The sequence below is a fragment of the Apostichopus japonicus genome, chromosome 12 (assembly GCF_037975245.1).
Source record: "Apostichopus japonicus isolate 1M-3 chromosome 12, ASM3797524v1, whole genome shotgun sequence".
NCBI lineage: Eukaryota > Metazoa > Echinodermata > Holothuroidea > Aspidochirotida > Stichopodidae > Apostichopus > Apostichopus japonicus.
The window spans coordinates 24,348,294-24,374,988 of NC_092572.1; the positions used below are offsets into that span (position 1 = coordinate 24,348,294).

A 26,695-nucleotide genomic window follows, 5' to 3' on the forward strand; every position below is an offset into this window, starting at 1 on the left:
TTATTATGCATTTAGTCATTTCGATGGTAAACCGGTGATACGTTTCATTGGTTGGATGGTTAACCGGTTCGATGGTTGACACGGATAAAGAAACACCCCATGGTCCCAGTGGATAGTTTGGATCCGGGCGTACGTTCATGATTATGTAAGATCAGCAGCGACGTAGCCAGGAATTTTAAAGGGGGAGCACATTTTGCGACTGATATGGGGGAGGGGTCTAAGGTGAGGGGGTAAAATATTTTTGAACAATTGAAGGTCCTTAGATGCGATCTGGTTCAATGTTTTGCCAGTTTCATCATTATCATATGATATCATATTATCAGCAGATTTTGTTTCCTGTTTGAATTCATAGTGCTCTTTTACAATTTTTCCAGTAGGATGATTCTTGTTTATTGTCCAATGTCTGGACTTTAATTCATTTGGCGAACTTAGCTGATGGACAATATAAACTTGATATTTTGTAAGACAGTCAGATGCGCAGTGCTGGCCTAAAACAAATATCGGTGCGTGACACTCCATCGAGTGCGGTTAGGTATAGGCAATATGTATTTTATTACGCAGTGGCCAACTGTAGGCTTGTAATAGGCTATATGCTCAATTTAGCTAATTGCATCTGCCAAACTAAGTAGGTAGCTGAATCAGTATAGGCCTGACTGTTGCTACGATGATTCTATTCGAGTTAACGGAGCTGACGAGTATTCAAGATCAAAAGAGCACTGACAAAAATACCATGCTTAAAAAAATAAAACAGTTTTTAACATTTTTTCGAAACTGAAAGGAGGTAGCAGTCGCTGCCCCTGCTCCCCCCCCCCCCCACGGCTACGTCCCTGACGACCAGGTTGATCGGATTGACCGATATACTTACATATACATTCTACAGTTTCATATTCTGAGTCAGAAAAACATCTGTGACCGAAACGAAAACCGATTGAATGATCCCCATTCAAACAATATACGGAAGTAATACAAAGGTCAAGGGTGCACACTACATTTGAAATGACCGTCTTGGCCTCAGTTCCCTATATACAGTATCTAAAAACACGTTATCAATGTTAAAGGGTATGAGTCACGTATACAATATAGGTTTCATTTCTTACTTTCTTTTTCTATCCGTATAATAACTTCCGATATGATCATTGATCGAGATATGAAACTATATATCTTTTGTTATACGATTTGTCCATAATGGCGTTCAAAGAGTCCCCCATAATAATAATAATAATAATTTCATCCAATACTATTTACATCAGGGAACTTTTAAAATCTGAAAACGAAAACCGGACTGCAGCATTTTCGTGTAAAATTTATTCATATATATTTGATTAACAATGTTTATCTCTTGGAGTGACAGCTACTATAATTGTTATCATGTTGTTTGAGAAACCGCTATTAAAGATAAATTTAGAGCTCTACTGTAAAAAACAAAACAAAGAAGATACATGGTCATGATTATGTTAATCGATTTGATGTCGTGAAGAAGGTGCATATACTCTTAAAATATCTTAACATATGTTCTATGTGGAGAAAACTGATACATATTTGCTTATAAAGTTGTTATCACGATTCGAACTGCAAGGTGATAACCATTTTGGATTTTCGGATGTCACAAACAGGAACAAATTTCCACCCAGTAAAGGAGAGAGAGAGAGTAAGACAGGGAGAAAAATTTAAGGGTAAGTACATGAACAGATAGACGTATGGGCTACATGTGATAAATAAGCGATAAAACATCTATATTAATACATTTTGATTACTAATACATGCTACAGCTAAAAAAAAAACATAGTCTGCCACATGTAAAATAATGGTTATAACATGATTTCATTGATCCCATTCGGTGACCGTGAAATTAAGATTTGTTATTCAGCTCCAGTTGGTAATCATGCAGTAAGGACATGGATTTAACCGTTATTGTTTAAGACAAGACGTAAATGTTGATTCGGTTTCAAGAATTGGCGTATTGATAAGGTTTTCTTATTCACGGCGACGGTGTTCTCAATAAATAAACACAGTATAGGTATCCAATGCAGGTACATCACTTTGATGGAGAGCTAAGCTAGGTCGGACTACGGGGACAAATTCATCACCCGGCGCCCTCTATCCCCTTTTTTTCGTGACATGTTTTCATTTTTAACTGTGTTATGACAATTAGGATATACATTGCTCTTTATCTAATATTTCCTCTGTCATTCAAACCCCGGGGCTTATACATCCACTTATCACCCCCCCCTAACCACCCCTCCCCCTCCTACCCCGTCCCACTTTTCTCTTGTCAGGCGTATCTCTTATAACAATAATTTTGTCTACAGATCTAGGTTTAAAATAAGTGCAATTTCCGCGACTACGAAACACATCGCTATAAGTACCAACAAAAGATCGAACACTTAGGGTTTTGAGTCAGTGTTAACGCATTTCAACGAGTGGCTGCTTTGTTTTAATTTACAGAAGTAGAACCAGGGAGTTAACTCAAACCAAGACAAGGACACCAGACGTTATCGGCTATATATACTATTGTTCGTCCAAAAAAAAAAAAAAAATCATGTTAATGATGTCAATGATTTCGCACCATATGGTTGCTATCGACAAAGGTGAGGAAGTCATTTGAAAGTAGTTCATAAGCCCTCGATTGGTTTGACTCGACATGGTCTGTGCATGCGCAGTACTATAATCATCTATACACGTATCCAATCGTATCTCCGTGTATTTTTCGTACGTATGTCTTCTTTTTCTTTCGTTAACTGGGTTAGGATGTGCAAAGCAGTCGATAGGCGGTGCCAGGGGTTCAATATGGCGGCGGTGAGAATGAACTAGGATTTCATGCAAATGGGGGAGGTTCGTTATTACAGTGGTTCAAAAGTTGGATAAGGGTTTGACTATCGAAGTGGTTCAAAGTGGGGGTGAGGCTGACTATTGGAGTGAGTTACAGTAGATTCGGTTTACTTGCGGAGTGGGTCGCAATGGATGAGGTTGAGTATCGGAGTGGGTTACAGTGACTGCGGATTACTAGCGGGGTAGGTCGCAGTGGATGGGGTTGACTAGCGGAGTGGTTCGCAGTTCATGAGGTTGAGTATCGGAGTGGTTTACAGTGGCTGCAGTTGACTAGCGGAATGGGTCGCAGTTCATGAGGGTGAGTATCGGAGTGGGTTACAGTGGCTGCGGTTGACTAGCGGAGTGGGTCGCAGTTCATGAGGTCGAGTATCGGAGTAGGTTACAGTGGCTGCGGTTGACTATCGAAGTGGGTCGCAGTGGATGAGGTTGAGTATCGGAGTGGGTCGCAGTGGATGAGGTTGAGTATCGGAGTAGGTCGCAGTGGCTGCGGTTGACTAGCGGAGTGGGTCGCAGTGGATGAGGTTGAATATCGGAGTGGGTTGCAGTGGCTGCGGTTGACTATCGAAGTGGGTCGCAGTGGATGAGGTTGAATATCGGAGTGGGTTACAGTGGCTGCAGTTGACTATCGGAGTGGTTTGCAGTGGATGAGGTTGAGTATCGGGGTGGGTTGAAGTGGCTGCGGTTGACTAGCAGAGTGGGTCGCAGTGGATGAGGTTGAATATCGGAGTGGGTTACAGTGGCTGCAGTTGACTATCGGAGTGGTTTGCAGTGGATGAGGTTGAGTATCGGGTTGGTGAACAGTGGCTGCGGTCGACGAGCGGAGTGGGTCGCAGTGGATGAGGTTGAGTATCGGAGTGGGTTGCAGTGGCTGTGGTTGACTAACGGAGTGGGTCGCAGTGGATGAGGTTGGATATTGGAGTGGGTTACAGTGGCTGCAGTTGACTATCAGATTTTTATTGGACCATGGGTCTGTTTTACCTCCATGATTAATAACTAGTTAAGTTATAGGCCTTTCCCACGAACGCGGGCTTGCTTCAAGCATGCATAGGCAGATAAGCCCTGCAATTTGAACCCGTGTTTCAACGAGTTAACTCCAGGCATATAGCGGCATGATTGGGAAACATTGGGAAACGTCTAAACCGGGTTCGCGGGAAATATATCGCTATTTTGTACTCAACATATTCTCAGTATCACTTTATAGACACTGTTCTTCTGTTTATAATAACGGCATAGTTTTAAGGGCGTATTCAATGTGAACAGCATAGCATCCGATTTCTGGCCATGACTGCAATTAAAACTTAACTATCGAGAAAAAAAAACAACTTATTTGAAATACCAGTTTAATGATTGCAAGTGTGGGCAAATGATTAGGCGTTAACTGTATTTGTATGAATACGTGTTCGGCGAAAACGTCCAACATGTTTCATGGTACAGACCGTGACAAAGCTAAAGAAAAAATCGCGGAAAATTCACGATTTTGCAGAGAATATAGTAACACAAATAGATTAATCCATCAGAGAATACGAGCAGCGATCGACAGCTATAGGCAGTGAGTGTTTTCGGCACGTGCATACATCATCCAAACAGCGCAAACTTACTATTTTCTACGTTTTACCAGCTTTGAGAAAGTCAATGCATTGCGCAAGAAAATCATTGATGTCTAAAAAGCAATATTTTGAGTGGTAAGACATGTCACGGGGGTAACGTAAACAAACCTTCAAGTAAAAGAAAAACGTTCATAGCAAATAAAATGGAAACCTAAATATAATAGTAGGCCTATTATTCTAGCAGATATGCCGACTTTGTGTTCTTAAAATTGTTTCAACAACTCTGGAAGAAAAATATTTGCACACTTTACCCAAAGTAAATATTTAACCACTAACACAAATTGGTAGGGCTCGAGACATGGTGCAAAAGGTTTTGTTGCAACTCGATGTCCGCACCCATTTTATACTGTACCATTTTACTGGACATTGATGTAAAACTTTTCTTGGCAAGCTGCCAACAAGAAATTTCACTATCAGTGTATTTTGGCTAGTTTTGCGTCAAGAAAGTAATGGCGTGTAGACTAAACGTTTTACGTCATCGTGGCAAAACTGGGCTTTGCCGATTATCTGGACGTCTTCAAAACAGCAGCTGAAACATATATGTATGCGGATATATATGCGGGCAGCTACACTGTGTACTACTCAGCTATGCCTTACGTAATTCCTTCATTCTCACTGCATTTGGTCCTTTGTACACACAACCAATTATAGAAGATCGACACAGTTTATGCCTATACTGAAAGAAGCAAGCGGCGGAAATCACAACTGATAAAATCCATTGTAACTTTTACACCCCAAGGTAATTGTTTATATACATTTGTCAACGTTTACCCGGGCTAAGCTCACCACCTCTCATGAAGGGGCTTGATCAAGCTCAGCGGTCTAGTCCCGTTCCCACGCAGAAAAAGAGTGGAGCAATTTGCCCTCCCCTCGATAGGTCGATCAAGGGTGAAGCAAGCCCGCGTTCGTGGGAACGGCCTATTAGAGTGGCCAGAGGGATGGCAATATAGATTATGTCTTTGTTAGATTGAGAATATATCTCCAAGTGTTTGTCAATGTCACGTGGATTGGCTTATTCAAAGTGAGATCATTACAAAAGCTATACATCGCAAAGCCAAATACGAAGTTAACAGTTACGCAGTCAAGTCCCTCTCAGTATTTCGGAAGCCGGAGACCTTGTTATTTCCGAAAAGGTAACGCGTTAGAAAGAAGTTTAAAAGAAATCAGTTATTTATACAGATATAAACTATTGCGCATGCTCCGAGTCAGAGAGTTAATTCCCACCGATAAGCTATTGTTATTCTATCCATCCATGCATGGTTTTCATACAATAATACCATGGTCCGAAACTAGAAGTATACAGTATCAAACGTTCAGCGTTGTATTTCATTATATTATATAGGCCTATACAATTTCAACACAAAGAACTGTGTGTTTATTTAGGATGGGAATAACTTCCAGTGGCACCTTATACGATTGAATCTGTGCAGTGTACCTGAACGTACGCATGTCTAATAATAACAGAATACATTGTCTGCGTTTAGCTGATCAAATATTATTGGAATCAGGCCAAGAATTTGGCTTGTTTCTCCAAACTGTGTCTACATGATAGCTCGGGCAAACCAACATTGTCTTTGAAAAAGGCGAGGCATACCCCAAACCACCAAATTTATATCCTATGCAATAAACTGGATATGTACTTTGGACGTACACGTATATACAATTGCCTTAAATAAGTGACTACACTAATTAGTGTTCCCTATATGACAGAGGGCTGCCATTTTGAAAATGCGTGACGTCACATAACCACCTAAACCTATACGTAGGAGGTGAAATCTCTTGGTTTCGTTTTGCCTATCTTTTTCCTATCATTTCATGGTGAATGTAAGCAGTATTGTTAATATATCAATGTCAAATTTTCCGCCATGTTAAAACTTCCCGTCTAAGTCTAACAACATTTACAACAATCACGTCTAACGAAGGAAAGAACAAAACAACAACAACAAACAAGAAATGAAAAGAAAAGAAAGAATTTGGAATTTTATACTTCAATTTATAGTATCGTCGTTCTATTGGGATTATTTGGCACGAAGGTATAGGCCTGAATCTAGTCGAAATACGGAAGAGACGTAATGAGTGCCTACACACAAAACATAAATCCATGGTGTGCAGCATCGGGACTTTAATTTTATTTTATTGTTTGGACGGACGGACAATAATTGTACGGTCCAAAACCAAAACCAAAATTAGACATTGTTTAAAACTGGAATGGTTTGAGAAAGTGAACAGGGAAGGAAGCCCAGAGTCGATCACCATGAAATATCTCGGCGAAAAACTGACGACACACCTACATGTCAGCCGAATCATTCTCATGCCGCGCAGATTGAGAAAGCAACACGGAAGCTATAAGTCCCTGTATGACTTCCAGAGTGTTATGAATTCTAAAATGCACAGCCATAAAAATGGACTAGCTAGTAGTATTCCAGCTTATTGGTAGATATGGTGTTATAGTATATTGCAAAATTTTGCCAATTCTTAGTGATAGTCAGCATTTGTCAGTTGCGGAAGGGCTCAGACAAAAAAAAAAAAGAGAGTATCACCCAGTCCGGGGAATTCTTGAATCAAAACTACAGTATCAAATGTATCCCCAAAAGGAATAAGGGCGGTAGTGAAGAACTTAACACATGCATAAACATCGGCTTTGAGTACAATTTGTCCGTGGTGTGATGAATCTGGGATATAACCGTTACAGTAATTACCGACTTTGCGATCTGTGTTATAGTAATTGCAGACTTTGCATGCATATCATCAGGTCCCGCCTCACAATTTTACAAGGTCGGTATAAGAGTGAATCTATTGTTTTTCCTTTCGGATTACGGTTGATCAGTGGATCAATGGATCAATGGAGTTCCCTGTCATCTTGGCCCCAAGTGGTAATCATTAGGCAGAAGAAAGAGGAAATCATAACCAAGATGTGTCCTTTGATAACCCAAACTCGCAAACGAGTTCTGGAACCAATTTAATACCGACCAACACCTTCTTCGGCTGACCTATAGTAGCAAACTTTGAATAATAAACTGCATAACATGCCATGCCAAATATTCAGTGTATCATCAACAAAACGTTCATTGAACGTTAGAAATAAGGTTTATATTAACAAAAAATGTATCAAACCTGAACTCAACCTATCTTAGTAATTTGACACATATTTTATTGAGGGGGGGGGGCGGAGCGATGGCGGGGATGGAGTGATGGTGGGGATGGGGTGATGGTGGGGCGGGTGGGTTCTTGTTAACATGTAAAAACCTATCACACATCGCTTGTCGTTGAATTACATGAAATAAATAATCATGCACATGCATGCTTGGCAGGTATCAAAAAATATTTACGTTTTTATCATTGAAATATGAGTTCAGGCCACGTGACAGTATATTCAATGACAAACATGAGGTAAGTGACAATTTTTAAACACCAGGGTAGTAAAAAAAAGAGTTATTGGCCATAATGTACTTTATTCATTTTATGATTGTGCATCTAACCACATTATATCGGCTTTATATCATACTTTACATGTCAGAGCTAGACACTTCCATGATGTTTTTCGTCATAGAGATAGAGAGATAGACGGAGCATGGACTGCTCCGTACACAAGTACTAATGTGAAGGGCAATTAGAATGTTGCAACAATGGATAATTCCGTGAAAATGTCTTAGACAAGTGAGGCAAATGAAAAGCAAAGTTCTCTAACTATGACACTTCTACTTCTCGACATTGCGATTGCCTATACAAGTTGTGGAATGCGACAAAAAATTTTTTTTTATGGCAAATCACCATTTATGATATTTCTCCTTATTGATATATGAACTTCAAAGTTCATATGACCAATTTAAATTAGTTCGTCCATCTGGTGACCATTCTAAGCTTCCGTATGCACACTTCGGAAACAGCAGCTGGCTATGCCCCGTATACGACACGTCTGTATCACGGAAGTAAACAGTGTAAGCAACTTACCAATTCAGTATGAATAACTTTTATCATCAACACATTTTTGACAAGGCTAACTATCTCTTGCTTGAAACAGGTCTCGCAGCCTTTGGTAGACAGTTTCAGATGAAGGGTATAGTCCCAAACACCATTGCATTAGTAGGCTAAACCTGTAATGTTTTTCACTTAAAAACAGCAGGGTGCGCAGTAGCATGCACCCTGATACCTGGTTAGGGGTACGGCCTTTTACATGACCTTCTTCACAGGGAGATAAATCGTGAAGAAAATCAATAAAAAAAAACGGTAAAATACTGCATTTCTCGCAACTACCCCGTTTCGATCCACCAGAGGGCACATCACAGCATGTTACCACTATAAATCGGTATTATAGATATTATAAGGTCACAGAGGTGTCGCCCAAAACGCAGCAAATCATAATGATTGCATATTATTTGTTATCATAATAAGTTATTATTGCTTTTGCGAAAAGTCATGAAAGAACCGCGAGCGTATTTCAAACACGATGGCATGCGACATCATAATGTAAGAAAGTGTGTGTGTGTATGTTACGTATGTGATATTGTATATAAGTGTGTATGTAAGGAAGTATAAATGTATGTATGTATGATTATATACAATACATATAACATAATTCTCTCCTAGCTCAGTGACTAAACCAAAGCGCACAAGCGAATATTTACAAGATGAGCCTATTTCAATTGTTTTATCTCAAATCAAAAAAAAGAAATTCCATGAGTGGTATCTAGTATCTACACTTTACAGTATATGACTGTCACTATATGACATTGTCACAAGTTTTAGCTTGGTCGATTGATAACACGAGATAACGGAAAATGGAAGTATAGGTTATTTCGGCGCTAACCGAAAGACCTCTACCCTTCCCTTGCTCTCGTTCAGGTTATAATGATCGACCAAAACATTACGTGCCTGTGAACAGGTATCACGCATAACATACTACATTAAGAAGAACACATAAAATCAAAGAGTTCTCACAGACTAAACTTCGTAAGTTATACTGTAACATATTTAGTTCACACGGCGTTCCAAACAACATTTTTAAACTGTATTTAATTTAACTGTATGAAATTTACCTGACTGGGACATTCAGTCATCTTGTGTGTTCATTTAGAATGTCTGAGAACAATTTGGAAAAAGGTAAATACCTCCAGGAAAGCACTTTTTTAGAACGTCTAGCGATTATGGCGTGCTATATTTTGGGGCCTATACAGACTGCCTTGAAAATTATAAACGCAATATTCGATCGCACAATGAATCCGCGTTCTCGTCTGTTAAACCCAATTTTCTGTTTTTGGTCTTACATATTATTACATGTGATATATTACATATGATATATTAATATTATAATATTATTAATATTAATTATTAATTATTATTATTATAATTAATATTATATTAATAATTAATACTATATCATTATATATTATATTATTATATATTATATTATTATATATTATATTATTATTATATGTATATAACATAATATCTATATATTATTATGTCATCATCCTATATCCAGCATAATTTCGCTTCGTTTCGTTTAATGGTGTTTAACAACACGTGTTACATTAATTAACACACAACCTAAATATAAAATGAATATACTTGTACAAACATATAGTGTTTAAGGGAATGAACTAAAAACAAATAATCATAATTGAGAGCTTGTCAAGAGCAGTTACTCCCTGCAAAAAAAGAAGCACAAATATAAGAAAATCAATTAGACATTAGTCCTTTTTACAACTTGATGATCTTGATTTTATTAATAGCACACTATTAATCTGACAAAATTCCGGGAACCAAACCAAGAAAACAAGAATAACGAAACAAAGACCAGGATGTTGGTTTTTTTTTTAACTAACTAGATAACAGGTATACACACGGGTGAGTCACTCTGACTTCATCGTTGTATTTGCAAACAATAATTGAAATACACTGGTTTTTATCGAACCGATTATTACAAACCATGACTAGATCGTGACTGCTAGCCGCGGCCCATTCTGCTACAATAGCAGTATCATAACAGCTGAATGACCAATACAATGGCTACTAAGTTAAGAAAAAGTCGCCCAGGCAAGAACCTGGGCACGAACACCAAACTACCGAACAATACAATGGCTATGCGTGCATGTTTGACGGTGATATAGACTGTATGCCACACTATGGGTAAGTTATACGGTTGGTAACTTCTTTGAAAGAGAGTTGCGGTGCTGTTACTCACAATAGCGTGCTTTGCGGTCTTGTTAAGTCTTTATCTGTATTAACGTACACTTCATAAGTTGCCTTGAGTTCTCTCGCCTCTGGTAAACAATTCGCCATACATATAGTAGTACACGGAAGGTGTCTTCAATACGAGTTGCTTAGGGTTTTCCGTGTTCCTGGTTTAAAGGTAAGTTGTCGCCATTGTTATAGTGGCTATGTAAAGGGATTTTTGTTAAGCATTTTTCTATTTTTGGTTCTTCTTAAAAACAAGGGGAGGGGGAACTACGTAGTGCATTGTTTATTACCGCACGTCATGTGCTTAATTAACTCGCACTGAATTATTCAACCATGGTAAAGTTACTCTTAGCGGAATTGATTTCTTCTTTCAAGATACTACCTAATTGACCGGTTAATCTGTGTGTCTATCTTGTTAATGACTGTGACAATAGGTATTTTTTACAAACAATAATAATAATTAGTAAAACACATCCACTCAGAATAGCGCTCAACGCGACAAGCCAAAGCAACCAATGTATAATGTAGGCTATTACGATATGTCATCAAAAGCATTAGCCGTTAAAACATATTGTTTTTTATTGTCTTCGTTTCACTGGTCTCTTACTCCTATAATGATCTTATACTGAAAACTCCCTAAATTCATATCTAATCATAGCACTATACCAGTTATTACCAACACACAACCCCAAAGTATATATAATCACTGCAGGTGGTGATATAGTATAGGGCTGGATATGTTATACCTTGCTTAGAAATTAAAACACCGTTAACAGGGTATAGTTACCTATAACAGTATATGATAAAGTCGACGCTCTCCTTTCTTGTTCACTTTTTATAGCAGGCTATATATGCCAAACGTATAGGCATGTCTGAATTTATGTGTAACCAGGGCTCCATAACAACTCCCTGGTGTAACCTATACCTACGTGGGTCGCCATTCGATTCTTTTCAGGCTACAGTTTAACTAAGTGCTTGCGTTTGAAGGTAGAAGACACCCCACCCACCCCTCCGAGAAAAAAAGGTTATCTGTTGACATTTTGTGTTTATATGTTGTAGCGCTTCAATCCATGTATACCTATCAGAGACCGTTAGACTACCCAGTTGGAGCGGAGCCAGGATTATATGAAAGAGGGAGTACTGCGACCCTGGGGTCGTAGGAAGGGGTGGGGAGGGGGGTAATACAAAACCTTAGACGTCAAATGATTCAAATTCTGACTAGTAGGTATATATCCGAACTACCAGTGAAGTGTTGTGGCGGAGTACACAAACAGTGGAATCCAACACTTTTCAAATGGACCGGGGGGGGGGGGGGTGATTATTGAATAAAAATTAAACTTGATTAAATAAAGCTAATAATGCCTTAAAGTTATGATGAATTTTTATTTCCTTTTTAGGGTCGAAGAGCATCCAAAAACTATTTCAAGTAAAATGCTATAAAAGTTTTTGTTTTTGTCTGATGTATTTATAGGAACTTTATAACTGCACTTTTCTGATACTTTTATTACTTATCGTCAAGAAGCACCATGGAAGGTCACCACCAGTGGTGGGCATGTTGCGTGGGCTATTGCAGTGATGTATATATTTAACTAATTCATACGGTGTTATAGGTATCCATCCAAAATTATTGTCATAACAATGATGGACGTGTTAACATGTACAGGTACCCTGATTAAATTATTTTGACTATAGGTTCTTCGGGTAAAGCCGGGTCACCCCCTCCCTCTGTTGTCCGCACGGCACCTTGGTTCTTCCCCGTCCCCTGTATCAATCTTTCTGACAAGCACGAACACAGTAGTTTGATGATGTCTTGTCTGGAAGTAGTGTTCACAGAGTACGTTTGAGTTTGGGTCCCCAGGCTGTCTTCTGAGTTGGCCCTCCACCCCGGGGGGGGGGTGACCCACGATCTAATCGGGTGTCTATAAGACACATGCCTAACCTGTCTATTGGATAATACGGCACCCGTCCCTGAGTTCGGTGTAAGCTTTGGTTGGGATGAGTGAGATACTAAATTCGACCACGTTTGATCATCTTTTGCCGACTTTTTGTAATCAGTTTATAAAGCCAATACTATATAGAGTTGTTAACCTCACGTAACACCACAAGTATAGCCTATACTGTAAGGGATTTCTGAATGAAGATTCGTTTCCCAACATTTCGTCACCGGGAGACTTGTTCATACTAAAGTAAAGGAATTTCCCGAAATTGCAACCGAGATGACGATGTATAATAAACATATCGGTGTAAAAAGTCGAAGATAAATAACCTCACCAGAAGAAAATAAAGGCGTAGTGCAAAATCAAGTTTGCAACTACTCTTTAGTGACAACAACATTTTTTGTCACAATATACAGCCCCCGCCCCCCCCCCCCCACTGGTATGGAATAGTCGAAAGAAATTGTTAGGAAAATCAACGAATTTGTTTTTCTTTCAGTAGTGTACGATAGCCTATACTCTCGGATGCTTCATATTGTGAATAGTCAAGTATATAATCCCATTTCCGCAAGCTTTGATAAACCGATAGAGAATACAATTTCCTGTCATATAGAGTAAAAGTGAACCTTACCTGAGGTCTGTATATATTACAACTCCGTACCGAGCACTACCTAGACTGTACGAAAGTGGCATTAACGTTATCAGGTACCAGGTATAGGCCCTATAAATTAGCTATATAGGAACTAATTGGATAAGCTCCTAGTCCTATCATCGTCCAGCACCACACCAGCCTGTAAAGCCACCCACCACACATCGCCGCCCTTAAAAACATCCTCCCGTCCTACCACCATTCCAGCCACGTTTCTCTCCGACCCGGCCCACAAAGTTCATATTCACAAAATGTCTATTTTATTTTGCTTCAGTTCTCTCAAACCACAGAGTCTTATTTTTACTGAACCAGGGGCTTACGCCCCTGGCTCGCCGATGCGCCTTACGACGGGAACAGCTATATACATGAGGCAAATCTTATTGTATCGTATCGTTTTGGATAAGCTTGTTACTTCCATAAAAGCGCACACATACACACGTAGACCATTATACACACACGAACAGTACTATAATTGATTAAACACCTAGCCTGCTCATGTCGATAAACTTTTAACTTTCGTTTTGCGGAAACCCTCCCAACACTTCATCCAAGCACAAATAAAATGCTCAAGATATACAAAGCATCGAAACTGGGAAATTGCTGAGGTTGAGATAAATGTGTTATATATATTATCTTTCCTGATTTTACAAATTTATAAAGCGCACACATACACACACAGACCATCATATACACACGCACAGCACTGTAATTGATTAAACACGTAGCCTGCTCATGTCGATAAACTTTTAATTTTCATTTTGCGGAAACCCTCCAAACATTTCATCCAAGCACAAATAATATGCTAAATATACAGAGCATCGAAACTAGGAAATTGCTGAAGTTTAGATAAATGTGTTATATATGATCTTTCTTCCTGATATTACAATTTTATCAACGACTATTTACTAGGATATATTAGCATGCAATTTAATTCAAGAGTTTACTTCCTCTATAGCAGGATATTCCATATAGCTGGTAAACTATTCCACTTTCGGTTATGCAGATAGTGACAATAGTAACCACATCTGTGCCATTGTCTAGAAATTCTTTACATCCAACGATGGTTCCCGTTTCGCAAAAACCCCGAACATGCATCCCTTGAAATAAAAAAAAAATAAAAAAAACACTTGTTGCGTTATTCATGAAAACGTACAGCATCAACCTGTTTAAGTGTACACTCATATTATTGGAAGTATGCACTCCTAATATTGGAAGTATACACTCTTAATAATGGAAGTATACACTCTTAGTATGGGGAGTGTACACTCTTATTAATGGAAGTAAACACTCTTATTATTTGGAGTGTACACTCTTATTATTGGGAGTATACACTCTTATTATTGGGAGTGTATACTCTTATTATTGGGAGTGTACACTCTTATTATTGGAATTGTACACTCTTATTATTGGGAGTATACACTCTTAATAATGGAAGTATACACTCTTATTATGTGGAGTGTACACTCTTATTGATGGAAGTACCCACTCTTATTATTGGGAGTGTACACTCTTATTATTGGGAGTGTACACTCTTATTATTGGGGGTGTACACTCTTATTATTGGGAGTGTACACTCTTATTATTGGGGGTGTACACTCTTATTATTGGGAGTGTACATTCTTATTATTAGTTCCGCATTCGGACATCTTTCTAATGACGTTAACTCACTACACACTGTTGTTTATCTCATAAACTTGTACTTTTTAGCGAATACTTATCAAATAAGAGTGTTCAAAATTGTGAACACTCCCATAGCACTTTTGAATTCGAACATCTTTCTTTGTAATAAACTCACCAAACACTGTTGTTCAGTTCGTGCTATTCGTTACCAGCTTTGTTTAACATCTTCTTTAACTGTATACTATTAATAGTCTATTTGCATTGGAAAAACCTTGAACCTTCCATGTTATATTAACACAGTAAACAATGCGGTTAAGCTTGTGATATTCTATTTGTGATAAGTTATCAAGCAGCCTGCTTAATAGGTACAGTTATCACTTGTTTGGGTTTTTGAACAACCCTTCCATGTTATAAACTCACTAAACACTGATGTTTATAATACAGACTTGTATTCTTCATAGCAGCTTATCATCCATTCTATTCAGCCTACAAAGTTTGTATTTGGAAAACCTTCCATGTCGTAAAAGAGCATTTTTGTCATCTTATAAACCGCTTTTTTTTAGGTTTAAGTTATCACGTTGGATTGTATTGAAACGTGTGTTTTTCAATTTTCACAACTTCCAGAGGTTACAAAATTAAGCAACCTTACAAATTTGACACCATGACAATGTAGAGTATCTTTTACTTTATCTGTATTCTACCATGATCTCTCTTACGGAAGTTTATTTGGAAGTTCGTTGCACTTAAAACGGCAACTCAAAAAGTAAAAAAAATGAAACTTAAATTTGTCGAGGTGGATGATTTATAGTCAGAAACATAATTGATATCCTAACCCACAAAAGTGACTAAACCTACGCTTCTAAAATATGCATGCCTAGTCGGTTGGATGCAAATTAACCTTTCAAAGTCAAATGAGTTATATTTCTTAGAAGTGAAACTGATAGGTTTTCAATTGTCTTTCAATCAAACACTAGTTTAAATTTCAAATAGCAAAGCTGGCTATGAGCAGATGCCCAATCTAAAAGTGTAATTAATACGTAAGTGTTTCCATAGCAACCGTTTTTCTTAATAAGGCACCAAGAGTCATTCAAATTGAAGTGCAATAGAAAAGGAGGCAGAATTTGGGCATATTTAAAAAAAAGCAGATATGTGCAATTGTTGTGTTTATGAGAGAATTCGTAAAGTGCCTAAATAAGTCACCGGGCATGTTTCATGGATAATTGTAATTTTGGGGGATCAATTGGAATTTTGTTCATTCATGTGATATACTTTCTACTGTCTACATATATAATCAATATACGAAAAGTGTATGAACCCGTCCGTGGACTGGTTATTCAATCGGTAGCATAGCCATCTTTCGGGGGCAGGGATATTACGGTGGCAGCCAATGTTACACTTATCTTAAACAGAAAACATATTGTACACTGCTCGTTAAAAAAAAAAAAACATATCTTAATATCTCTTGTTCCTGACTCGATTGATATAGTTGATTGAATGAAACATTATTTTTACTGGCTAAACCTTCTCTCTAGAAGAGTGGAAACATAGTAGGTAATCTATTAGTGTTGCTGCGCCAGCTGCCCTTTCAAAAACGTTTACCTACCTTCCTCTTGTTATATTTTTGTTAATTTATCACTGAAATGCCTATAAATTTGGAAATTATGTTAGGACTGTTAATGTTCGTTGTAATTGTTTTTCATTGGTACAAAAGACAGTGAGAGAGAGAGAGAGAGAGAGAGGTGGAGAGAGAGAAATCCAGTTGCAATTCGCTTGTACCGCCGCATTGTGGCAGCGTCCCATAATAGATGTGCGCCATGTAGGCGCACAATTAGTTGCGCGCGTTTGTAGTTCCCTCGGAATGATTATTACCAGTGACCAGGAATTTCCTCTTCTTAAGTCGACATCATTGGAAAGTCCCCTTGAATTGATACAAGATCGCGAACCCTTCAAATCCAACTTTACCTTTTGTCCCCCCCCCTCCCCCCCCCCTCTGTAAAACCACAAACCTTACAAGAAATTTCCCGGTGATTTCCCTCCCGTCTTCATATTTTGTAACCATTTCTCGAGATCCGCTTTTTCTTTTGTTTGTATACGATATAATGACCGAAAATTTGGTATCAATAGAAATACAGTGGTTCTTTCCACGACGTGACAAAAAAAAAAAGTAAAAAAAAAAAAAAAAAATTCGTGACGGGCGGCATACAAATGATACTATTCACAACTCAGCTTTGAATAGCCTTTCGTTGTCCTTCATATACGCAACTAAAACTGTTGTGTTGCGGTAAAAAAGTTAAAACTTTAAATTCAATATGCACACGTTGATGGGGGTTTTCTCTGGGGTGGGGGGAGTGGTGGGAGGGTAGGGGGTGTGACAGCAAGTGCACCTTAAATGTGCCTCTTTTTATAACCATCATTTTGTTTATGTTAAGTATACCCTTTCCATATTGGCAATGATACTGCGCCATCAAACTTCAAATCTCTAATTTGAAAGACCCCCAACCCCTCACATCGCCAGACTTAATTTAAAAAAAAAATCCTATAGTATATATTGTACAAGAATCAATGGGGATAACACTGCAGCGCAAAACAATGCCAATGCAAGCTGTGTGAGTTAAATCAGTCCGTCGAATCAATATGATATGTCATTGTTTCCCATACACCATTATTAAATTAATTCCAAGTTAACGCAGAATTTATAGCGTATTAATGTACATGAGCACTCGATTGCTAATTTACAGTAAGTCACAAAACACCGTATTACTGGTATACTAATTCCTGGCATACCCTTTCCTTGTATAGTTATGGCTATACCAGTTATGTACTGCCATATAAGGTTGGAGGGGATTTATTGCTGATATATCATATACCCAAAAGCCATCACTTGCGGGTAGGTATACCTTCGTTACCAAGAAATAACCGACTTCAAAAGTACATTCCAGTCTAGTCAGTCTGGTGTGATTGATCTTTTCGTCGATGGAAGAGAAACGCAATTATAAGGCTTAGCATCTTGGTTAATTTAAGTTCGGTCCTTTCGATATAATCGGTGAACATTGTTACATGCAAGTGTATACAGACGACCTTAAAGGCATTGAAGACTCGCCCCAAACCGTGTGCGGCCATCTGAAAAAAGTTAACTTTCTGTTGCTTGCAAGTGACGTTTTGTTTGTGTCGCTACAAAATGCAGAGAGTAATGAAACGCGATACCTTGTTAACTTTAGCTGGACCTGAGATGTCCATCGCTGTATCGTTTATACACTGTGCTGTGGTTATTGACCGTAGCTGCATGTACTGATTGTACACTAGTGTCTAATTACCGACGGTAGCAAGCTGTGTGTCTATTTTCTGGGATCGATGGTGGTGTCTAACACTTCTATTACACCTCATTCTAAACTAGGTCAGATTACCGGCATTAGACATTTCTTTTTTTGCGCGCGAGTCTTCACAAACGGGTGCCATGCACTTGTACAGTACTTTGGTCGTTCTCAATCTGTCATATATACTCGCACATGCGCAGTCATAAATCTGTCGTTTTAACTCAACCTTGACAACCGTTTGGGACTTAACTTGGTGTAAACGTAGGCCTAAAAGCTGGATTGTACGTTCGGCCTGTACATGAACAACATATAGACCCCGGTCATAGCCAGGTCGGACCGGGGAATAATAAGAGTAACGGGCCCCATACTTGGTAGTACTTATTTTTCCATAATTTATCATAACGAAAATGAGAAAGAATTTTTTTATTCTCATCTCTCAAAGGTTTTTCTGATAATTGACCCCGTGCCCCGGAAGTGTAGCTCCAGCTAACCCCGACATCCAGCCAGGCTTTTGCTACCTGTATAGTCTGTTACCTATATATGCATACATAGTTGAGGAAATAGAGAGAACAGTTATTTTGGTACTGAAAGACAGTTGTGTCGAGTTAAAAAAAAAAGTTTACTTCAATCACTCTATATGGAAGTATCAACGTGGGGGGCGTGGAAGTTCAAGATTTGTAAAGAATAAAAAATTAAAGAAAAAACACGATAAATAGGTTGCATCTAAAGTTACTGGTGTGGACAGTCCCGTAAATAAAGATGATGAACATTGATGCTGTGTTGTGCAACAAACTAGTCAAAATTGAAGGGAAAATCCAGTTCCACGAATGACTCAGCCTTTGTATTACTCATGCCAGTTTGCTTGAACACTTTCTTTAACTTCTTTTACAGATACCAGTGGCTGATGAAAAGCTACCTATTCCGCCGAATGTTTTTCCTTAGCGCATGGGTCGTCAACAAGCAGTCGTTGATGTGACCGTCTTCCTGATGAAAGTACTTCAGAGGATTTCGTGAGCAAACAGATCGTTTTCTATTTGGACCTACACTTCCGATTTGGTAAACTCTTATTGCAGTGCTTCCATTTGCTTGTCCTTGTTCTGTACAGTAACTGGAGTTATTGGAAGCCTTCGGTATATGTACGTCAGAGCCTATTATAGAAACATTGCATTGAACACAAAGTTCCGGGTCTTTTGTTGTTAAGAGTGCAGCCTTGGTGTGTATATAGTATGATTGTTTACTACGCCCACCAAACTCAATAGATATCATATTGAAAAGATTTCTTATGACAATACACTTGGAACGCCCGCAATACCATATATACATATATATATAGATAGTTGTTGAAGTGCTCAATCTGTTGTATTCTGATTAACACAGCAGAAGAAGAGGAAGAAGACGACAGAGCCGTAGCCTGTTTAATGAGCTATTCCTAGTGCCGTTGTTGCCTGGGTTTTACGGAAAATGATTGAAATTTCGGATACGGACATGGCCGAAGGTACGGATATGGCCGAAGGTACGAACATCACTGACGGCCCCGGCGGTTTTGAATTCAATAGTTATCCACAGAGGGTGCTCGTAGCCGGCATATTACTAATTGTATTCATAACTGGGACCATAGGTAATTCACTCACCATACTGGCCGTTTTGTTGACCAGGAAACTGCAAAACGCCACCAATACATTCGTGATCAACTTAGCGGTGTCTGATTTACTGGCATGTTTATTCATACCGTGGAGCTTTGCGGGTCTGTTGAACCGTCGCGAATGGCCAGAAAACCTAGCGTTCGCCTGCTCCGTAGCTGGTGGGGTACTGACAGTTTCTGTAGGTTGCAGCTTCTATACGCTGGCCTCTATCGCGTTGAACCGACTCGTGTTGATCACGTGTTCTAAACATACATATCACACGGTCTTTAGTGCACCTGCTTTGATACTATGGGTCTTGGTCATATGGGCGATACCATTCTGCGTCGTTATTTTACCGCCTATATTTGGCATCGGGGCTCTGGGATATAACCCGAAATATAAAACTTGTAGCGATATCAGTGTTGGTTACCATGACAACGCGTCTCAGAGTTACGACTATATCCAAGCCGCTGGGGTTTTCCCCGTGCCACTGATAGTATTATTGGTATCATATTGTAAGATACTTCACTACGTTTGGTCGCATTCAAGGAAGTTTGTTACGAGAGAAGTACCAATGTCGCATGGTGTAGAGAAGCATATCCCTATGGGAGAGACAACTGTGACGTCATCCTCGATAGACAGTGAAGTACCAGTGTAAGTAGGACAATCCATGCCTTGATTACTAATAATTGATAGACAGTTCAAGTTTAATCTTTCAATCGATTTCTGCTTTCCTTCCCTATACGTACCATTTTTTTTTTGTGGGGGGGGGGGATATACTGAAACAGAAAAAGCAAAATTAGAATCAGGTGTTTCGTCAAATTTCTGCCTCACTAATAGTCCGCATCACAATGTACAAACACCCACAACCACATCATGGTTATGGTGTTACCTTAATATTGCATTGAAGTATAAAAAGGAAAGATTGGAATCCTATCCTATCGAACCTAAACACAAGAGAGTGCAAAATAAAGGCGGTACTGTAGCATTGCGTTGTCAGTTTGCAACTATGACGTCACATGTGTCTGCGATAGGTTCACAAGTTAGTACAGAACTGTGGGCAGTTTCAGAAGTACATATCTCCAAGGCCGAACTAACGAATTGAAAAGTACATTTCAACAGGTTGCTAACAGCATACGTTAAAAAAGTATAAGTCAAAACTAGATTATCCCTGGAATATCCCTTTCAAAGATTCAGTCTGATATAGATATTGGCCACTCATGGTTCAATTTCAACATGTATTTCACTACATCATTTTTTTTGTAGATTTTTTAAAATAATTTATGATATATTTTGTTGATGTATAGAATGACCGATTAGAGTACTAACTGATTGACTAACTCAATGATTTGTGTGTGTGTTTATGTACTTTATGTTGTGTGTTTGGACCCCTGTAGCAAAACTCCACTAATTTAATAGCTATGTATAATATCGTTTCCATGAGATGTGGAACCGTCAATCTGTTCAGTATTAATCACAATGCTTCATTATTGTTTTTTTTTTAACCCATTTATCCTTTTCTCTTTCTTTCAGAAAGCCTTCACGGCCTGCACGAGTCTCGGTGAATATGAGTGTAGAATCTCTGAATAAACTAGCCGATTCTTCACCAGGGGGAACTACTCTAAAACGCATTACGCGTATGTCCCGACGGGAGATGCAAGTCACTAAAAATCTGTTCATTCTATTCTGTGCCTTTATGCTCTGTCTTTTACCATACGTAATCTGTTTGGTTATTGACGATACCGATCCGGCGACTCCGTATGCTGTCGGAATATTGCTTGTAAACAGCTGTTTAAATCCCATTATTTACGCTGTCAGATTCCCAAATTTCAAGATGGTATTTAAAAGTATCTTAAAATGCCAATGGTACTCTATTCCAGAGCCATCGTGGCTATTAAGGAAACTTAAATGTGGTCAGTGCGGTTGTTGCTCACCTCAGTACAAATAAATTAATCACGTATAATGCGCAGATGGGGGAGGGGTTGGTGTTGGGGGTTGGGGGTTGGGGGGTTGGGGGGTTGGGAGAGAAGAAGAGAAGGGGAGACGGCAATAACTTCGTGTCACTACACGTTGATGGAATCTGAAATAACGAACGAAAACCTAATGTTAATCAATAATTTAATAACTTAAATAATTTTGTTACCTAGGTGTTCGCGATGCGGGTGGAAGGGAGGAGCAGGGAAAAGGGGGGGGGGATAAGAGCGCGTGCGCAGTGACGGAGGTGTTGGTGGGCGAGATACGAGCAACTTCACGGAAAGGGGAAAAACGGAGGAAGCGTTTAGCGGGAAAATGTTAAAACTGTTAAACTAGACTGATACATGGTAAAAGTAAACTAAAGACGTTCTGATGAATTGATTACGTCATACTTCATGATTACGTCATAATTTTTTTTTTATAATTCTAATTCTATACAGAGTAAGAAGTCATTCTAAAAAAAGAAGGTACTGGGGGAGGCAGACGCCATTGTCTTTGTTTCATATTTAATTTCCGCATATTCAGAAATATTCCCCCGATACACCGATGTATCAATGTATCGATGAATGGATATGTCGATGTATCGGAATAACTTGAGCGTTACGATGAATACGATGCGAGTTAGGTCTTATCAAAGAATTTTGAACTGTTAACTTAAAATATCACTTTTTTTGCATTTTTTACCTTTTGTACACAGACAGACAGATACACCTACTATCCTGTTTTCACTATATCTGGGAATTTTTAGACATGTCTTATAAATCCATGAAATTAGTAAAGTACCAGCAATATATATATGCCACTTTTGACATAGAGCAAAACTTGGCTGACTTTAAATATTAATCGCACATTATTCTAAAACAGAAGACAAAACAGAAGCAATATCTAATATCCTGTGAACTACACAGAAAAGAATTACATACATATTGCGTAACAGCCGATATTTGTAGTGTGTAAGTTTGACATTTGTATGAACCTTTTTGTAACATGTAAATATATGGCAATTACATGAAATATGATTTTCCATGTAATTGTTGAAAAAATACGTTTAATGAAATATGTAATTATATGTAGTTATTATACAAGTATATAGCGGTATATGAAAATTACATGAAATATAATGATATGCTTTTACATGTAATGGTTGTAAATATCATGAAATGTGTAATAATCTGCACAGTTAACAGCGAACATTCTCAGTTTATATATATATATATATATATATATATATATATATATATATATATATATATATATATATTGTACGGTATTTGGTATTACTTATGACGGGCTTTTTTGTTCTTGGCAGGCTAAGAAATTATAGGCAAGAAATGTTTCCAAACGAATATATGTTTGCAGTGTGTAAGACGTACAGTGTGTTTGACCTACAGTGCTTAACACCTACCGTGCTTAAGACATGCATTGCGTAAGACCTAAAGTGCTTCAGGCCTATACTGCGTAAGACCTACAGTGCGAAAGACCTATTGTACGTAAACCTACAGTGCGTAAGACCTGCAGTGCTTAACACATACAGTGCTTAAGACGTACAGTGCGAAAGACCTACAGTGCTTCAGGCCTATAGTGCTTTAGACCAGTGCGTAAGACCTGCAGTGCTTAACACCTATAGGGCTTTAGACCTACAGTGCTTAAGACCTACAGTGCGTAAGACCCACAGTGCGTTAGATCTACAGTGCGTTAGACCTACAGTGCGTTAGACCTACAGTGCGTAACACCTACAGTGCTTTATACCTACAGTGCTTAGCACTTACAGTGCGCCAGACATACAGTGTGTCAGACATACAGTGCGTAAGACCTACATTGCTTTAGACTTACAGTGCGTAAGACCCACAGTGCGTTAGACCTACAGTGCGTTAGACCTACAGTGCGTTAGACCTACAGTGCGTTAGACCTACAGTGCGTAAGATCTGTAGTGCTTTAGACCTACAGTACATAAGACCTACCTTGCTTTAGACCTACAGTGCGTTAGACCTACAGTACGAAAGACCTGCGGTGCGTTAGACCTACAGTGCTTAAGACCTACAATGCTTAGAACATACAGTGCGTTAGACATAAATTGCGTTAGACCTACAGTACGTTAGACCTACAGTGCGTTAGACCTACAGTGCGTAATACCTGTAGTGCTTTAGACCTACAGTGCGTAAGACCTACAGTGCTTTATACCTACAGTGCTTAGCACTTACAGTGCGCCAGACATACAGTGTGTCACACATACAGTGCGTAAGACCTACATTGCTTTAGACCTACAGTGCGTTAGACCCACAGTGCGTTAGACCTACAGTGCGTAAGACCTGTAGTGCTTTAGACCTACAGTGCGTTAGAACTTCAGTGCGAAATACCTGCGGTGCGTTAGACCTACAGTGCTTAAGACCTGCAGTGCTTAACACATACAGTGCTTAGAACATACAGTGTGTTAGACCATCATTTGGTGAAACATTAAAGATGATAGCAAAAACATGATTAATTGATAAATTGCGTCTTTTCGTTTAAGGTGATCTGTCTTCCACACGTTGTAGCAGATTATATAGTCAGAGAAGTTAAGTATATCCACCATATAGAAAGTCCCCACCCTACCCCCTCCACACCCACCCCACCACCAATTTGTCTAATTATTCACATTGGTCCTAGTAAATTGTCGCAATATGTTTTGAATAAGGAACGCCCAAGATAATTATATTTACAAGACGGAGGTATAGTTACACATATTTAAACTAATCCATCCCTCTTCTGCGATCAATAGTAAACGCATTGCTGAAAAGGAAAGTTTTAAAGTGTTTACTATACCAGATATATTACGCCGATCGCCACATCCGAGTATGGTGTTAGATAGCGCCCTCCACCAGCATCACCGAATCGCAACCATACATTACACCTTCCCCTACCCTGTATTGGTTCCTACTCCATGTTTTCTTACACTGATCCCAAGATCGTGTAGGATTTTTCTTTCATGTTACATCTTACTTTGAATGTTGCCTCGTCCTGCGTTATCACGTGTGAACGGGTAAAGGGGTGACATAAGCACAGTATTAGATACAACGCATGGCCACAGACCCCACTACCCACCCTACACTACTACATAACCTACACTGCTACCTACAGTACTCTTCACTACTACCTACCCTACACTACTACATACCCTACACTACTACCTACCCTGCTACCTACCATACATTAGTAAATAACCTAAACTACTACCTACCCTACACTACAACATACCCTACACTAATGCCTACCTTACTCTACTAAATACCTTACACTAATACCTACACTAATACATACCCTACACTACTACCTACCCTTCACTGCTACCTACCCTTCACTGCTACCTACACTACTACATACCCTACACTACTACCTACCCTTCACTGCTACCTACACTACTACCTACCCGACTTTCTACCCTACACATCCCTTTCCTACTCCATTCAAAATAGAAATTATAGCATTCAACGAAACTTTGTTTTTTTAATTATATCAAAATGATTTTGTGGGTTTGACCCATCAAATAGAGACAATCAAGACATGGGTCTGAAAATCTAAAGAGAATGACATCAACCACCTTTGACCCATCCAATAGAGACAATCAAGACATGGGCCTGAAAATCTAAAGAGAGTGACATCAACCACCAATAGGATGCACCATGGTTTACCGGGTATTGCGTCGGATATGCAGTTAGTCCAATGGCCAAAACGTACAAATCACCGCATATCGTCGATATTATAGGTTTGCTGGAAATATAAGTGTGTGATACGGGTTGGTGTTTATATATCGCCCAACCTGGCCCCTGACTGAACCAAAGCGTACATCAGCAGTAGCCGCCTGAATAGCACTTATCATGCGGTATAGGTCGTTGATAGAGTGCGAAAGAAACCAGGTTTGATCCCGATCGTTGGAATGACTCGAATTGAAGTTTTAAAGAGAGAGTAGTACAAGAAATAAAACTTACCTGTTATTTCAATAACACACAAATTCGAGCCCAGAATATTGGTGACTCTGCATGTGTAGTTACGGTAATCTCTTCCCGGATCGAGGTTGTTGATGTATAAGCTGAAGGTGTAATGGTGTGAAAGGACAAAGAAATATCAATCAATGTCTTAACTTGGCTCATTAAAAGTGGGTCTATAACTGCTATGATCATCGTCATCGTCATCATCATCGTCACAGTCATTCATCGTCGCCAACGGCATCGTCAACACCATCGTCATATCTTGATCGTCACGATCATTTTCATAGTCAGTGTGCTCGTCTTAATCGTCGCCTCGTCGTCGTCATCGTCACCGTCATCGTCACAGTCGCCTCCATCGCCAACATAATCATTCTCCTTCATTCTCATCACTGCGGTGGTCATTTCAATTATCCTAATTCATGTCGTCACCATTGTACTCACTTCCGTCGTCTTTCATTGCGACCGTCTTTTTCATGGTCGTCATCATTAAGGTCATGGGAAATGGCCGTCGTTAAGATCGCCGTCAACGACGACATTCTCCTTCACTTTCAGTCTTAGCAGTTATCATTAAAATAATCATTAAAGACGTCATCGTCGTCGTGACCATCACCATCATCGTCACCATCACAACCACCATCTTAACCACTATCACCACCACCACCCTTACCTTCACCCTCATCCTCACCTTCACCCTCACCCACACCCTCACCCTCACCTTCACCCTCACCCTCACCACCACAACCACCACCGTCACAATCACTTTCGCTATTGTTTGGTACGTCTTTCACCGTCATATGGTCCTGTCGTCATTTCGTCTTCGTCGTAGAGGTCATCATAGAGGCCATCCTAATAGCTTGTAGCCTTACCTTGGTCGGGATGAAATTTGCGAATTGGTCCCAACTTTGAAATTGTCGTGCACGTCACTAGTCATCGTCATAGTCAACACATCGTTATCGTCAAGCTTTCATAGAACAGTTAAAGTTACACTTTCCAAATATCAT

At 39.1% G+C, this 26,695-nt stretch overlaps 2 protein-coding genes across 16 annotated transcripts in view; one reads left to right on the forward strand and one right to left on the reverse strand.

Moving 5' to 3' along the window:
• Positions 1-26,695, reverse strand: part of LOC139976953 (opioid-binding protein/cell adhesion molecule homolog) — a 104,051-nt gene that overhangs the window by 18,179 nt on the left and 59,177 nt on the right. For all 12 annotated transcript variants that reach the window (XM_071985859.1, XM_071985860.1, XM_071985868.1 and 9 more), the window contains one exon: positions 25,695-25,795. In XM_071985859.1, the coding sequence (XP_071841960.1) occupies positions 25,695-25,795 (101 nt within the window). The remainder of the gene's footprint in view (positions 1-25,694; positions 25,796-26,695) is intronic.
• LOC139976957 (G-protein coupled receptor moody-like) lies at positions 1,272-21,754 on the forward strand. 4 transcript variants are annotated; one of them, XM_071985883.1, is made up of 4 exons: positions 10,589-10,788; positions 19,025-19,189; positions 19,511-20,409; positions 21,289-21,754. In XM_071985883.1, exons 3-4 carry the CDS (start codon positions 19,595-19,597, stop codon positions 21,701-21,703), a joined length of 1,230 nt encoding a protein of 409 aa, XP_071841984.1. In that variant the 5' UTR covers positions 10,589-10,788; positions 19,025-19,189; positions 19,511-19,594; the 3' UTR covers positions 21,704-21,754. The 4 variants fall into 4 exon arrangements, with proteins under 4 accessions (XP_071841983.1, XP_071841982.1, XP_071841984.1 ...); XM_071985882.1 differs by lacking the exon at positions 10,589-10,788 and adding an exon at positions 1,272-1,673 and having other exon boundaries at positions 19,025-20,409; XM_071985881.1 differs by lacking the exon at positions 10,589-10,788 and adding an exon at positions 10,338-10,565 and having other exon boundaries at positions 19,025-20,409.